Below are 17,993 nucleotides of genomic sequence, written 5' to 3' on the forward strand. Positions count from 1 at the left end.
ATGACTTCACGCCCTAACCTCACTGGAGAGGTGAAATGTAAACACGAGTTCCTCACAGGCCTCATAGACAGCGACCTGTTTGTGTGAAAGCTGAGCACTCAAATGAGGCGCACATGCGTGTGCGTGCACAGGAACACACGCCCCTGCATGCTTACCAAGGCCCTTGATGAAGCTGATGACACTAGCCCTGCTCCATCTAGTCGGCACTTCCATGGTGCGGACAAGGATGCAGTGGGTAGACGTGGGTAAAATGGGCCGGAACAGTGGGATGGAGGAGGAGGGATGGGAGGCGATAGGAAATGGAGGAGGGCTACAAGGTGTAAAATACAGCTCTGGTGAATGTTGTCTTTAATATCCAACTACTCCACCATGACAGAAAATCCAGAATAGTGTCTGGCTTTGGCAACGAGGCAGGTTTAACCAAAGCTAAACGTGTGAAGCTCCATCCTTTCACAAAATGATTGGCAGGTGAAGAGGAAGGCGTGCGCCTGGGGCGATAAAGAAACGGCTCTCATGACAACTGTACTCCACATTCAATCCGAATGAAAACGGGAAGATATGCAGCATCCACAGACCGGGAGAGCCATCGCCGTGGCTCAGAGTGCCCGAGTGAAGACGACTCGACGCCTCGGAGGACGGGATGACGCCGGTGGGTCTTCTCGAAATAGCAGAGGAGTGAACCGACTCCGTCATGAGTGAACTCGAGCAACGCGGAGCGAGAAATATTCCAGAGCGCTGCTCCAGCAGAGGCTCGGGCGGGCAGCGGGCCCCATGCTCGAGAACTGCACGAGCCGACAGACTTAACTATCAGTTTCAACTTCGGCTCCCGCTGCGACGGCGGTCCGCCCTCGCTTCGTTGCGCGCCGGCTACCGTGACCTCGGAATCCTTGCATTGGAAATGTCGCGTTGCACTAAAGTGCGTCTTTGCGAGCGTTTTTCTCTCTCCGTGGTTTCCCTTTTTAGTTGTCAGCAGCAGTTGAGTAAAGTCTGCTCCTTGTGGAGATCTGACCAGAAGAGTTGGGTTTGGAATTTCAACACTGCCCCGAGAGAGAGGCGAGGGGAGGAGGGAGGCGCTATATTTAGAGCACTGGAGGTCACTCTCTTACATACCCACCACTCCCACTGACCCCTACTCATACACAAGTGCACACACACACACACACACACACACACTCGCAGAAGACACACTCATACACATGCACGCACCGATTTTCCGAGGCAGACGGTGACAAATCAGGAAAACTAAGTGATGCGATTAAACTAGAAAGCTTCCTTCGCTGTTTTCTTTTTCCTTTTTTAAGTTTGGTATTGATTAATCAGGATTGTCTTGTGTGAATGTTGATGTTCTGTTTTAATGTTGTTTCTATCTTTCATGCTTCTATCTTTTATCCTGTATTATTTTATTGTAAGGTGACCTTGGGTGGCTTGAAAGGCGCCTCCAAAAGAAATGTATTATTATTATTATTATTAAAAAGGCACTGATCAAATTCAGAGAGTATAAAGTCGACTCTAAACATCGTCTATGTGACATATTTAAGACACGTTTGCGTGTGTGTGTGTGTGTGTGTGTGTGTGCGCCTCGGGAGAAGAAATGAGAGTGGGAAGGACGTGTCGATATATAGCACACCGGTGCACTTCCCGGGACCCTCGTAGAAATTTGTATGACTCAGCATTTCAAAAAGATTAATCAGCAGTAAAACGCCAAGTCATTACAATGCTAACTTGATTTTATTACATTGTATACTCTAAAAGGTTTATTTATTACACCGAGATGCCAAAAAGAAATAAGAGAAGCAGATAAACAGCGGAGACGGGGAGGATGTCGAAGAAGCTGCAGTAATTATTCAACAATCAATGTCCAGAAAATGTACCAGCAACTAATACTTCTACGACGACGGTCGGGATGTAGGAGAATATGGATGCGCGTTAATAACTTAATGTTTTAAGATGCTGTGTGGATTTTCTAAAGCACATTTCTTTTCATAAATTGCTTTTAAAATGTGTATTGTAGGATAGTAGCAGATATCTGTGGCACACAGTGGCTCAGATTGCACTAAAACCTAGTGCTGTGATGTTGGACTGAGATGAATGCTCATGCAGATGTCACTAATAGCATAAAGGGGTTGGATCCATATGGCGGTGTGTTCTTTATAGATGACAATTTCCCAAAAATGAGATTTTTTTTAAATCGCAATATTTTGCCTTTCGCAAGATATTGAATTGTAACCCCTGTATCATCATATGTTTCATGTTGCTGGATTATTTCCAATACACAACCCTAAGCCAAAGGTACAATAAGACAGTTAAAGACATCAACTTGGAGCATGGACAACTGTAACATGATATGATCCAGACAAAAAGATAATTTGTAGATTAATTCAATATTTGTTACTCTTTACTAGTAGAGACTATTCACATCTAGACCTTCATTGATCACGTGTTACCGACCAACAAGCATACTGAAGTGATGAATCATGATGAGGAACATTAATAAACACACAAACAAGAACACGGCTTTCAAACTTAAGTCATCGTATCGAGGTTGGACTCTAGACCCCAGGAGATGGGCTTGGCTTGGTCAGCAACGGAACAACTTTTCTTGCCTTGTGAAAAGATAAATCGTTCTTGTACACCTTGTATAGGTTGTCGTGCGGTGAGTCATTTTAAAAAGCACAGGCACAGAAACACACCGACTGCCCCCGACAAGACCGAACAGAACCAAACGTGTGTGTTGTCACAGGAGGCAGCCGACAAATATGCACATTCATTACCTTCGCATTGAAAATGCGGAAGGTTATGTTTTGATCGCCGTGTATTTCTTTATTTATTTATGTGTATGCGTGTTACTCGCATAACTCAAAAAGTATTAAACCGAACCGCATGCAATTTGGTGGGATGATTGGTTATAAACCCGGGGACCATTTGATTAGATTTTGAGATTAATCGGGTCAAAGGTCAAGGTCATGAACAGGTCAACATCTTCTTTTTACCATAGCGCGGTAAATTTGTATCCAATTGGCATGCAACTAATGCCAACATGTTCATAATTCAATGCCCAATCTTGTGATATGCGAAGGCATGCGCTCTACCGAGTGCCCGTTCTAGTTTATTTATGCATTCTGGCATTTTCGTGGTGTTACCGTAGGTCCTTTAGCCGGTTAGTTCGGGCACATTTAACGACAACCAAAGGTAAATATGTACGCTTCAATCACAAGTATATTAAAATATACAATGAATGGCATATAGCTAAAAATAAAAAAATAGTTTTAACAGTACAGATGTAAACAAAGCCCTTTCAGAGCATCAGATCATTTGAATAATTTAACGGTTACAATTCACGGTTTCTATTTTGATAATGGGGTGATAACCCTTTTGTTTACATTTGGATTAAGGGTTGTTCTTTCAACCACTTAGCTTGTCTCAAGTGTGTGTGTCTGTGTGTGTGTGTGTGTGTGTGTTAATATAGTAACAAAGATACAGGCATAGACTAACACGATTATTTCAGTTTGGCTGGCATGAGATGGAACAAGTTCAACTGGATGAAGTCAGCTTTTCATCTTGTCAGCTATTTATCGTGCGATTTCCTTCGATAAGTAACTTGTGCTTGGAACACAAACCTAACTGGGAATTATTGGTCCGTTTTGACTGCGTTCACCATCATGACCTTGGGGCAGACAAACCCATAGGCGACTGAATTCGGTCCTATAGCTGAAAGAAGCCGGACCTTAAATGAGGAAACACACGAACCATCTAATCTGGGTTTCCTGTGACTTCTTTATTATAATGATATCACATAAATTGCCGAGTGGGGGATCCATCAACGCATCGCACCCCCTGCAATCCCTCCGTAATCCAAACACCAACAGAACCAGTGCTGACAGTAACCTTCAGCACACCCCTAAACGGCTTCCCCGGCAACCACACACACACACACACGCACAGACCATGTTTGTGGTGTCTGATGAAGGGGACACGCACAACGCAAAGACCATCGAGCAAATAGAGCTCATTGAAAGGCATCTGTAACTTGTAGACGTCTCACAGAAAGCTCCACACACACAGATGAGTGCTAACTAAAGCGGTTTCCCAATCGACAAATACAAATCACAATGACAGGAAAGCCTGCTGCCTATAGAAATAAACATTAAAAAGGTAAACTACACGCTGCATGGTCATGACTACATTAGAGCCCCAGTGGTAAAACAGCGGTGCTTTTATACTTAATGTCCCCGGTTCATGAGCCGAGAGCTGAACGTGGGGAAAGTACAGCATGTCCAGTTGGAGACAGTCGGGGATGATGTTGTTGTTGTTGTTGTTAGGCATTCATCCCCGACTAGCTCAGCGTGACATACAGTAGCTTTACTTTCTGTTTGAGAAACACTCACTCACTGGAGAACCGATTCATTTGAGATGATTTTACTTTTTTGGACCGTCAAAAGCACATGAATCACGACAGAATGATAAAACATGTAAACATGGCCCCCGCGGACATAACTTTTAGTGCTGGGCACAAATATTGTCGTTAGGTCAGAGACTGACTTCTGCTTGTGATGAATAATATGCTCTATAACTCATACAGCACGCCGACAGATTTACACTCAACTAAACCCTGGAGCCGTTTTCTCTCGCTCAACCCCTCTTCCATTATTATTCCATGACGTAACATCGGCATATATTGACAGCGTGGATCACGCTGCATGTTGCTCAGTCTCATCCGCTCCTCATCACGGCGCAACCAAAACTAAATATGCGTATAGCCTGAACACTGCGGGAGGCAGACGCATACCGTGCATCAACGACTGTGATGCGGTTTTGCTGTACTCACTGCCTCCTAAGGACTTGAGCAGAGACTTGATGCTGATGTCAAAGAAGCCTGAATCCTGCTGGCTGGTCGCCATGGCTGCAGAGGCTATGTCGCCACGGTGACAGACAGCAGAGGGACAGGGCGGCAGGATGAGGCGTTGCGGACGGAGCAAGTGAGAGAAAGAGGAGTGCGCTCCGAGAGAGGGATGCGGGTGGGCAGCCGGTGATGCGGATGTTGCGGCTGTCTGCTGCTGACTGTGTGTGCTTGTGCGTGCGCATGTGCACCAAAAAAAAAGAAGAAGTGTGTGTGTGTGTGTGTGTTAAAGAGATGGAAAAAGAGAACGGCAATCAGCCTCGCCTGTGCTCTGTGCCGCTATCTTGCTGGCTAACGCTCCCCATCCCCTCTCTGTTTTGCTCTCTCAGGACAGTGATACACAGATGTTGGTAGACGCCAGCAGCCAATCCTCTCAGAGGAAAGGCAGGGGGAGAGAGAGAGAGAGAGAGGGGCGGGGGGAAGAGAGAGAGAGAGGGAGGGATGGATGCGATAACATACAGTAGATGGTGCTGCACAGGGGGGGTGGGGAGGAGTGAGGGGCACTAAAGAGACGGAGGGGGGAGGGATGCTGGAGTAATTAAGATGAGAGAAGCAAGTGGACAGAAATTGAGTGTTCTCTGATCACTGCTGTGCTGTTGTGACTCGCAATTAGTGTCGACCAATGAGAGCCAAGAGAAGCATTGACAGACAGTCAGCACCAACGAATATAGTGAGGAAAAATAATAAAGACATCACTCAGTGTGTTTACATGATGGTATAATTCGAATCTTGCTTTAGTCGGACTATGCTATCTTTTGGGGGATCAGCTGTTATCCCAATATACATGGCAGTGAGTAATTCGAATCATTGGCCGAAAGCATGTCATATCCGATACGATAGGTGGCGCTGTTTTCATTACAACTCGTGGTGCTCCAGCCATTTCCGCTTGACCTCTTCACCACTACCAACAACAACCAACAGCAACAACATCAACATTTCGAGAAAGAACCATGAACTTTAGTATGTTCAACTCCTTCAATACATTAAACATAAATTCTGTCTGCTCTTCGGTCCAGAGATGTGTGGTGGCTCTTGTGTTCTCCATAGCGTTGTTTGTTTGTTTTCTGCCAGCCAGGCTCCCAGCAGTGACAACTTATCGTCTCTTTCGACTTCCGGGTCACGACATGGGAGGGAGGGAGGAGGAGGGCGGCGGGATCTCAAGCATGCGCAAAGATGCAAAGTCCAGTTCCGAATCCAATTCACCGTTACATGCCGCGATAGTCGAATTATCAACCGGATCGGATCGAGTTATCCAGGGGTGTTAATCGGATCGTAGTCGGACCGCACATAGTCGAACAAAGGTGTTTACATGAAACGGATAATTCGATTTCAGTCCGACGAAGCCAGTTATTCGAATGCATGTAAACACGGTCAGTGCCCCAAATGAGCCAGAGTCCATCCACAGTCCATACACAGTGCGTGCGTGCAGTGTCGGAAAAATCACTCCCTATATGTACAATAAGATGTCTGTAGTTTAAGTTGTACTTTCCATGAGGAAGGAGTGGACTTGTGTTTACATGACCCCCATCCATTGGGTTTTATTTTGTATTTTCCGACTATATCTGGATTAAAACACAGATTAGCACTTCAGTGGCACTTAAATGGCTCTTACTTATGGTACTTTTGTAGTTCGACTATCTTGAAGAAATGCTACTTTCTGTATTCTTGTTGTTCTTAGTTTATACTCTTGGTTGAATGCACTTATTGTAAGTCGCTTTGGATAAAAGCGTCTGCTAAATGACATGTAATGTAATGTAATTTGTGTTGGACAGAGGAGTTCTAATATAAGACATTCAGACACTGTCAAAGTGTGTGTGTAAATACACAACGTTTTAGTTACACACACACACGACTGTAACAGACATGCTCCCATGAGAATTATTAGCTTCCACCTGGGGACTGGTGGTTTTTACCAATTAGCTTAATTTTATGTGTGGGTGAGCGGGAGGGGAAAGGGTTTTCGGAGGTTGAGTCTGGGCTAACGCGGCACATTTGCTTTCCACAATCACCAGAGGCAGATGATGATGTGTCAGGTGATGAAATGAGTGACACACTGTATGGCTGGCGCTGCACAGTAAATTAACTTTGACGTCAATTGCAGTCATTTTCTTTACAACGTTGACGTTCGGCAAGCTGCTCAGCAAAATCAACTGATATGCAATTAAATGAACGTGTCGTGTTCACTTCAGGTGCAATGATTCATGAGACACACAGTTTCAGCAGAAGAAATCTAATTGAAAGGAAACATCTGCGGTTGCACCAGCGCAAATATATATTTATATATATACAGGACTGTCTCAGAAAATTAGAATATTGTGATGAAGTTCTTTAATCAACTGAAATATTGAAAAGATTTATAACAGCTGAGTGTTTGTCACAAACCCTTGGTTAATTAGACAATTCATTTAGAGATAGGATATTTGAGTTTTTATATATCTTGGCTTGAGTAAAAAAATGTAGTGACTGGGTTCGCTTGATAAAACCTCCCATAGCTATCATTTTCCCTGGTTTACCACCGCACCCACTTTTAATGTGTTACTTACCTCCTGAAGTAACTATGTGGGTCAACAACAACATTCAGTAACACTTTACTTGCAGCTAATATGAAGTCATTGAAAGTGCTTCTGCATTGTTTCTTACAATTAACCCTCCTGTTACCTTAACATTTACGAACATATTTTACCCTCGGGGTCAATTTGACCCCAGCAAACCTCCAGAAAATTATTAGAATTAATATTGTTTTCCAAGTTTAAGTGTGAGGTACTTTATGTTTGTTTGTTGACTACCTAAATAGCCCTTTAAATATATAAAAAAGTTGATATTTCTTATATGTTTGACAGTGAAAAACAGCCTGGGGTCAAATTGACCCCAAAGAACACCGACGTTAAACATTGAATGGGGTCAAATTGACCCTAAAGGTAACAGGAGGGTTAAGACAATAGTTAGTGTCAATAAACGTTCTCCCTTCACCTCAAACACAGATTCACGTAGCTGTCCGTCTAAATGTATGATGGCCAAAGTCATGAGGGCAATGGCGCGATGGTTGGGTGACTATGAGTGGAAGTACAAGTGGATAATTAGGGTCGTCGTGTAATTCCCCGGATGAACTGCGGAAGTGCCACGAGACGTAGAGGCAGGAGGAGAGAGAAAACGAGAGTGAGGAGTGGAGTAGAAAAGTAGATAAGTTACGGTTTCGTGCAAAGCGGTGGCTCGCAGGAGAGCTCCCGAGCACAGGATGGCCTGGTTCACATTAACAGACAATTACAGTCGAATCTCAGAGGAGGAGAACGATAGCGGAGAACCACTGCAGGGCTATTCCTGTCTGCAACTTGTGCTTGCTCCATTACGGTCCGGGGCCAATCAATATCAGCCCGCCTCAGTGTTGACCTGCTTACTTCATTAGGATAACTCAGACAAGTTGACAATCACGGAAAAGTAAACCAAATCTAACTTTTAAAAAAGAATTTCCTCTGCAAATGAACGTGTTCCGTTGGACTCAAAGATGGTTACCGAACACTAATTTACCGAGGCGGTCCATTCTTTGTTATCTCGAACTAACCCGACCTCATCTCTTCTTACCCAGGAGAAAGTATGAAAACGACAAGTATTACTTTTTGTTGACCCTATTTCTCGCATTTCTCATTTGGGTTGAAAAAGCTCCGTCTGCCAGCGATGGGACCATGGGAGGTTTCAGTTGTTATGCATGGGCAAACTCAACATGATGACACAGGTAGTTATTTGTGAGGGGGGGGGGGGGGGACTGCGGATGAGGCAGAGTAAGAGCAACATTTCTTGCAGGATTAAATAGCAAAGTCAAGAGAAATAGAAATGTGTGTGCACAAAGTGTTTCTTTGTGCAGCTCATCTTCTCGTCTATTCAAACCCACGAGCGATAAAAAGGTAACTGGGACATATTTGCCACAGAGTGACACACATTTATTCCGCGTACAAGTGAAAAGCACACACACACACACACACACACAAAACACACACACACACACACTGATGGAGGTCCTAGGATTCCTCACATTCTGAGCAGGGGCCTGGGCATGCCAGCTGTTGGAATGTGACTCTTCCACACAGACAGCAGCACACACACATATACACACATACATATACGAACACTGAACTCTTATGACAATGTGCATGTGGGTGTTAACTGGTCCATCACAACACAGCAAACGAGTACGAGTACACGTACACACACACACACACACACACACACACACACACACACACACACACACACACACACACACACACACACACACACACACACACACACACACACACACACACACACACACACACACACACACACACACTGTTTGAGGGTCACAGTTCACACAGCGGTGTCTCCTTGACACAGCTGGACTGATCAAATAGATAACTCGAGTGGCGAATGTGTGTGTGTGTGTGTGTGTGTCAGTAGTTTTCATGCCCGGCATACCTGCCTCACCAACATCAAAGCCTTAAGTATTATTACGATGCACATTATCAAAGCATGGAAGCACCATAAAAGTACATTTCACTGTTTCTATTGTTTGCAGTTTGCATTTTATGATCTTTGAGCTCATTTTTTGAGAAGTATTTTGTCCAGAAAGACATGTTTGTGCAGGTGGTATTTTGTTTCACAAGAACCATCTCACTTCAGACCTCCCTTTTTACTGTACACCCACTTTTCTCTTGTCTTTTGCTCCACTCCTACAAAAATAAATTTTGTGAGATACAAAAAGGAGTTTTCTTCTCATCTCTCCGACATTCCCCTTTTAGTTTATTCTAGAGACACTTCTGAACTCTTAGGGTTTGTTCTTACTCTTCTTCACTATTATTGATTGTATTGTTGGTGACATGTGAATAAAAGATAATTCGGTCGATACTGTAACTTTAATTCACTCTGGATAATGCCAGTTAAAATATGTTTTTTAAAAAGTACTGAAGTGGGGCCTCCTTATGATTTTGCTCTGGCTCTGTCTTTCCAGGAATAGACAGAAACACGTTGAGGCATAAATAGTCAATCATTTTCACTTGCAATAAGTGTGTCTTGAGCGTAACGTTGGGGAACTTAACACTGTCTGAAAATACTGTGAATCACAAGCCTGCTTATGTCATTTAATGTTACTACTTGTAATGCTACGTTTACGCACGTAAACGTAGCCTACAGTTATGCCTTGCGCATAAATAAGCTATTTAGTGTTTACCGTACGCGTGGCTCTTATCTTCTCAGACTGACTACTTAAGGTCTTGGCATTCTCCCACTTAAGGTGGTTGGACCTGACAAAAGGTAACATGAGAAAGAGTGAATCCTAATTATTGTGCTTAAATGTGAGGCCAGAACCACATTTTCTCACACTCTATATAATAAGGATTAGTGGAGTAGTTCTCAAAACAGAGAAAGTATCACTTTTCACAGGAAACCACAACAAAGACACGTCAAGTCCTCATTTCACAGCACATAGAGGAACCTTGTTACGGTCTACATGGGGAGACTGAGGGGACTAAAACCTTTACAAATCCCAGGTTGGATGAACACCAGGTGGGGGCTCGAGGACCATGATGTCAGCTGGATGTTCGACCAGCCTTTCCACCGTAAAACCCCTCAGGTCGTTCGCATTCACGTGACCGACTCCTCTCGGGTTTTTTGTTCTCTCTCGACTTGTCGGGAACAAAACACAAATGATCGCAAGCTTGTCTGCACCTACCTCCGAAGATCCTGGTCCTCTTTCTGAACTTGGACTGGATCTTGGTAAACCTCCCGGTGAAGTCACTGGGTTCAAACATGTCCAACGACAGGGCGGCGATACGCTCCATGACGATCCCATCCTGGCCTTGGCTGTGGTTGTCCAGATCCTGGTCCTGACCGGGGCTCAGACAGTGGCCGTTGTAGTGGTCCGACGTGTTGCTTTCAGCCCCGAGACTCGCAGTGCTTCCGACATCTTCCAGAGACATGTCTCCACAGAGCGCAGGAGCTCGGCCCACTCCTGGTTGTCTGTTGTCAAAACCGGGCCCAGCTTAGAGCTCGCAAGGAGACGCTACATGATGGTCGAACAGTCGACTCAGCGGGAACAAACAGAAAGAACCATTGTTTGCCTGGTTCCAAAAATGCAACTGTTTGAAGAAAAAAAAAGGTAAAAAAGAAGAAGATTTGAACTGTTCAGACAGTCCTAGAAATCCCTGTTTCCGTTGTCTTCATGTCCTTTTTGTCAGATTTTTGGTATCCAATTTAAACGCTTGTCTTTTTTAATGACTTCATTCAATCCAGAGCCAGTGAGCTCATTGCTTTGTTGTTTTCAGATACACAGCCCTCCCGAGTTCAGGTTCTCCCCTCGAGAGTTTCTCCCTCTGGCTTAAGATAAGAGAAAATATCTCTGTTTCTTCTTCTGTTTGAGAGGCAATTTTATTTTCCGTGAAAGTCCAGCTGTCATCACTTCATGCCCTCCTTTTTGCCTCAACCTGGTCTTTGTTTCTCTCTCTCTCTCGGTCTCTCTCACCGTCTCTGAGGCACAGCTGTGTGTCTCTACTCTCAGGTGGTGAAGAAGGGAGGGATCCAATTCCAAGAACGCACCTTGATTGGGTGGTTTGGGAAGTTTGGGTGGTTCTCTTATCCCCTCTCCCTCTCAGTCTTTTTTCTCTCTCTGGGTTTTTTTCTTCTTCTTCCAACCACCTCCCTCTTATCACCACTTTGACAATGAGGAAATTATTTCCTTCTCGCTTACACTCCCGATTTGTATCTTTCCCTCTCACATAGCAAGTAAAGAAGTTTAGAGAGGCATGCGCGTGCTGGATTCAAACAAGCCAACACATGGCATGTGGGTGTGAGTTAGCGTCGGAGTCTCTGCACTCACTGGTCGAGGCTGTTTAGCCAGTTACAGTAAGCTCAATGTGTTCATGGTGTAGGATTACTGAGGGCGGACACACCCCTTTACAGAAGGAGGAAACAAAGCCAAACACAAACAGGAAGAATCCCAAACACACGGCCAGGCAGCCAGTGTTTGCTCTTGATTAGCAGATGTATTGTAAAAGACTAACTGGAGGGTTGCATTGTTAAGCAGTTTGAAATCTGCCCCCCACCCCATATGTAAATAGTTATCTGTAAACTACAGAAGTTGTTATTGACGACAAAAGAAACTTGGTGGGACCAGGAATGAATGTAGGCCTCAAAAAAACCCAAAGCACCTCTCTGCTGCTTATCTACAATAGACAATCTTCCAGGAAGTCAAGTTTCACTGTTTTGGTCTGGCCCTAATTACATGTGGTCCTGTAAGGCTAATCTTCACTCCATTGATGACATGTAGACCACCCCCCCCCCCAATACCCCGATACTTTTTAAAAACTATTGCGAAACAAAAAGAGACCATGTAACGCAGAGGAGAGGCACTAAACCAGTACTCATTCATCACAAGTGAATATACTGACGCTCTCTTTCTCTGCAGGCTAGTTAGTGTCTCACAGGAGGCACTTACCCTGAGGTGACTTCCTGTTGTATACATTGTTATTGTCATGACATCAGCTCCATTAAGGGCCTCACCCCGGGGCTCACGTGTGTAGATTTGAAAACAACAACTCTTTCACATCCTCTCTTTGAAAAAAAACCGGCACACAAGTTTGAGTAACTACGGTAAAATCTATACGTGACCGTGAGTCGACGCGCATCACAGAAGAGCGTGCCAGCGCAATAGCCCTAAAAAAAGTCTTAAATTCTCTCTCTGTAATTTTTTTTAAAACAAGTGAAAAAATTCTGTTTTTTTCCAACATTTTTTACTGTCATAAAAAGAAAAATCCCTTTCAAAACTTTTTTTTTGTTGCTAAGATTACTTTATATTGAAAGTTATTGGAGCTCATTTTTCCGCCACTGTGAGAAAAAGAATTAGGATCCTGTAAGTCATAATTATTAGTATTTAATAATTCTGACTTACTATCTCATAATTCTGATTTAGCATCTCATTATTATGAGATATTATCTCATGATTATGACTTACAGGATCCTATTTTTTTCTCTCAGTGGCAGAAATTGGCTTCCACAGTTACAGATGATTTCCTCACTTCTTTATAAAAAGATGCCCTTTTAAGTGAGATGTTTGTATTTACTTTATAATTTTTTTTTACAAAATAGCAACTGTCTGGCATGGAAATAGTTAAGGGTGGCAAACAAGCTGAGGGAGGCACTGAGCCAAAGTCAGTTAGAGAGGCGTGCCATCCCCTAGGGGAGTACAGCAGCCAAGTCTCAAGACAGACACACACACACAGACACACTCGTATACAGATGCACACACACACACACACACACAGGAGATTGCATTTTTTATTTCATTAGCCGACAACTCCGACCAAACCGGTGAAAGAAAACAAAGATTTCCCAATCACCTTCAGGAATGTGTTGGCAAACACAAAGTAGAGCGCTGGTGATGAAATATGTAAACCACATATTTTAATAATTTGTTAGAATCGTGACGATAAACTACAATATGCTGGTGGAAAATGTTGCATTTCATAAATTTGGACTGATGCCTGATGCAATCTGGTTGATGGACTTGAATGGACACCTTGCTTTGTCACTTTTAGGGCGACTGTGGGTCAGTGGTTGGCAGGTCTGTCTTTCAATCAGGGGGTTTGGCGGTTCAATCCTCGCCCTAGCCGATGTGTCCTTGAGCAAGACACTTAAACCTAAATTGCTCCCTGTAGCTGAGTATGATTGTAAAGCGCTTTTAAATTAAAGCGTCAGCTAAATGAAATGTAATAACAATGTAATAGTCTCACAATTAGTCTCTTAATTGATTTCACGTGGCTGTATGAGTTGACAACACTGATCTGAGACACACTAGGTGCATTAATAACTACATTCAAATACATATCATAATCTGTATAAAACAGTAAGTCTAATAAATCATCTAAGATAAATAATTATTTTTATTCACATACCCCAACACATTTCTCAGAAGGTCAATTCACACGCCACATACGTCACTCATAATCATAATTATTCCATTTGTATTATCTTAACCTCCTTTTTGGGGGGGTTAGTAAGCAGATGTTGCACATAAATCAGCCTGAACTTGAATTATGAGCTAACCTTTGCCTTCTTCTAGCTGTACAGACATGCTTTGGGTGACTAGGAGAACCAAACACACCCAAACAGGCACACACACACAAACCACAGCAGGCAAATCTGGATAAACAGTATCTTAATAACTATGATTTCTCGGCTACCTCTGCACTTATTCAGTCATACATGTCTTTCTTTGTCTGTCCCATTTTACTCAGAACTTTATCTCAACCCCAACTTTTCCTCCCATCACATCAGTCACTATTCTATCATACCTGATGGTCTGATGGCAGGAACTAGGAAAAGGTTGACCTGACAAAGACCCATGTGGTTCCAAGCAATCTGAAATATAAAAACTATCTCCTCTCCCAGGCAGGTTAAAGTCAAAAGAAGGGCACAAGGAATGTGTCGTATATTTACATGACCTGTCAAGTAATTTCAGAAGTTACCAACTCTGTGTTATTTGCTTGGATGGTGTACCTCATGGTTTAAATCGGGGTCGTACATTTGAGCAAACTGCAAAAAAAGTCTCTCCTTGAGAATACAGTACTCTCTGCCTTTTTTTCCGACTGCGTCTTGTTATTACCTTCGCATTGAAAATGCGGAAGGTAATGTTTTGATCGCCGTGTATTTGTATGCGTGCGTGTTATTCGCATAAGTCAAAAAGTATTAAACCGAATCGCATGAAATTTGGTGGGATGATTGGTTATTATCCGGGGACCATTTGATTAGATTTTGGGATCGATTGGGTCAAAGGTCAAGGTCAAGGTCATGGAAAAGTTCAAAATCTTCTTGAATCGCATGAAATTTGGTGGGATGATTGGTTATTTTCCGGGGACCATTTGATTAGATTTTGGGATCGATCGGGTCAAAGGTCAAGGTCATGAAAAGGTCAATATCTTCTTTTTACCATAGCACGGTCAATTTATATCCAATTGGCATGCAACTAATGCCAAAATGTTCATAATTCAATGCCCAATCTTGTGATATGGGAAGGTATGCGCTCTACCGAGTGCCCGTTCTAGTTGCTTCTTACTTTAACACTAGGACGCAACCTCACCCCGTGAACCACCTCTTCTCTGATTATCATCCCTCCACTTATCATATAAACTGCACCCTCTGAGACCTCTGCCACGAGGAGACACCTTTCATTTCTCCTGTAACTCAAATATGCCGTCACGTTGACAGTTTCCCAGATCGTCCCCGGATGCTCAGCAACCCGGTCTAACAGGAGGTCATTTATAAACAAGATTACTTTTGGCTCATGCACTTCAGCGAGACTCCAGTGCAGTTATTTACTGGGATGAAGGGTTCAATTATTGCGAGTGCTGCCTCACCGCAGAAATCTCTTCTTAACAAACATTATTGTTCTACCCACAGTTGTTCTGCGTAATTACATGTTGAGTACTTGTCGATACTAGCCCAAATAAATACATCAAGACTATTTGTACTGGGACATATTAATGGCATTCAATTACCAGTGTTTATAACATTCTGTATGTGTTATCATTTATTTGTATAATAATATAAATGACTGATCTATCGTTGTACATTGACAGTGTATTGGCAGTACATTGACTCAGCGCTCAAGTTATACTTTCACTTCTCCTTGCACTGATTTATTTGACTATTTTGCAACATCCCTCGTGACCTGATTATCACACTGAACTGCCCTTTTATTTTTACTTCACTTGAACCTCTCGACACACTGGAGATGATTGTCGATGGCAATCCCGAGGTCTGGAGCCAGGCTTGGGCAGCAGTATCAGGTAAAAAACAGAATCTAGAATGAACTCCCAACATATTTTGGGTCTTTCACATGTGTCTTCTCCAAGAATTAAATAGATCAGGTTTAAATAATTGCTCCACAAAGACTACCATAAGTTGTAGTCATCGTACAACTATGAGTATTGCCACTGCTGATCCAACTGCTCACAGTGAGCATCAAGCCTCCACACTGGCTCTACAATGGTGCCCCCTTGAGCCCGTTAGAGAAATAATAATGTGTCTTATGCATCTAGCCACATTTCAGAGACACTATGAGACACTTTGTTTGTTTGTTTTTAGACTCTACTGTTCATGTGTAAGGAACATCTTTGTTGGGAGGCAAAAGGCAGCCTGGAGGGTAGAAATGGTGATAAAGTGCATTAAAATTGTAGGTTAAATTTTGTACATTTTTGTCTCTGGATAACCTGAGTTTGAAAACAAAAAGAATTGTGAGAAACCTTTCAATCGTTGTAGGAAATAGGGGGGGGGGGGGATATGCACTCCCACAATTAATAATTCAGGCACAAATAATAGCCCTAGATATGTGCACATGCAATGCAAACACTATGCCCCTCAGCCTGTGTGTGTATGTATATCATCGAGAGAGAGAGAGCACTGTGTTAAGCAGATCTCTGGGGTATTTAATGTGCAGACTAATGCATCTCAAACAGCCTCAGAGCGATCAAATCTAACGGCAGTAAAACGACATTCCCTGACCAATTATCAGACGTCCTTAAATCAAACCCTAAATCAAACACGCAAGTCAAATTAATTAATTCTCAACCAAACTAGATCGCTCCATCTCTCCAAGGCTCAACCAGGCTTTTCTGATTGTTCAAAGTATAACAGTTCATATTCAGGAGATGAGCTCAGCCATAAAACAAGCACTAATCCCTTCCACATTAGCTCGTGAGGCAAAGTCAGATAGGGAGTGTGATGGTGAGGAATGCAAGTGTGATGTCTCTGTATGTGTGGACTTGTGTTTGCCTGGAAGAAACACCAGGTTATGTAAGCCAGTGGGAGCGAGGTGCCGTCAAGGTATCCATGGAAACGATGACAGCGAAGAAAGATAGTTCATCGGCTGAGACTGTGCTTCAGCAGGCTGCAGCGAGGGAATGAATGAAGCTCAGTAACAACGCTGTAGTGAACTAAGTGGTCAGTGGCCTGCGCACATCACTGAGCACCAGAGCTGAAATAGTGCACTGTGTCACTGGGTACAAATTTGACCGTGAGCTTGAACCGTGACATAGACTAACAAGACACATAGCAAACCATTCAACCACAGTGGCACTGCCTTGAGCCAAATATGTGTGTCACAATGTCATCCTCCCTCCCTCGCTTCCCCTGTTTCTTGTCACTCTCTACTAACCACTAAAGAAAAGGCCATACGTTATGTGTCTGTTGGTCATGTCATCAGGATTAGATGATAACACTGTACCATCATAATTTAACTTCCAAAAAAGGGTGTAGAATGCACTTTCATATGTTTTCACTTAGAGGATTACATGGGTGAAGAAATCTCTCTGACTCTTTAAACTAATACATTATAAAATGCATGGTGGTTGATATGGAACTAAGGAATATTGGCATTTTAAAAAGTTTTGTCACAACACAAACATGCAATGTGGTGATTAATCCAGTTAATATCAATTACACTGAAGTGCACGAACAATTAAAAGAGAGACCAAAATCTAATTTAAAAGGATTGTATTGAAAAACAATGAATTGATACCTGCTAGTGTGTGGCCTATATCACACTAACTATGGCTACCGAATGAACCAACCAGCGCAGCATCATACACCTCCACATGCTTACCAACATACATGTGATGAGAAAAGATTACTACGTCATGCGGCTCCACTGAATTCTTGCTTCTAGAGTTATTCATTCCCAACATGTTAAAATAACCAGTGAAAATTGTATGATAATATTCAGAGCAGTACCTCACAATCAGGTGAGATATCCTAAGCTATAGGTTTTGTAAATTGAGAACAGATATGGGAGTGAGGGGAACGCGTTGTGACACACATGACATGCTGTCTTGTGTGTGTTACTTAGTCCAGACACAGAACAATGGAGTTAACTGGGTCGACATGGCTGACTAGACAGCTGGAGAGATTGGGAGGGCGATGATTGAGTTAGGAAGGGAGGAAGGGAGGTGGGTGTGTGAATAATTAGGAGGAATTGGCTTAAAATAGCAGTCTGGACAGATCGGGCTGGGGAGGAAAACAATAGGCATAGGGAAAAGGTATGATACTCCTTAAACCTACTAATTAACTTCTCAGC

The 17,993-nt window shown here is 43.1% G+C and overlaps 1 protein-coding gene across 1 annotated transcript in view; it reads right to left on the reverse strand.

The window, feature by feature from the left end:
• fryb (furry homolog b (Drosophila)) overlaps positions 1-11,169 on the reverse strand; it is a 58,017-nt gene extending 46,848 nt beyond the window's left edge. Inside the window, exon 1 of the mRNA XM_056444610.1 lies at positions 10,599-11,169. Coding sequence (XP_056300585.1) covers positions 10,599-10,845 — 247 coding nt within the window. The 5' untranslated portion in view covers positions 10,846-11,169. The remainder of the gene's footprint in view (positions 1-10,598) is intronic.
• Between the last annotated feature and the right edge of the window lie 6,824 nt (positions 11,170-17,993).

The sequence above is a fragment of the Pseudoliparis swirei genome, chromosome 3 (genome assembly GCF_029220125.1).
Source record: "Pseudoliparis swirei isolate HS2019 ecotype Mariana Trench chromosome 3, NWPU_hadal_v1, whole genome shotgun sequence".
Classification (NCBI taxonomy): domain Eukaryota; kingdom Metazoa; phylum Chordata; class Actinopteri; order Perciformes; family Liparidae; genus Pseudoliparis; species Pseudoliparis swirei.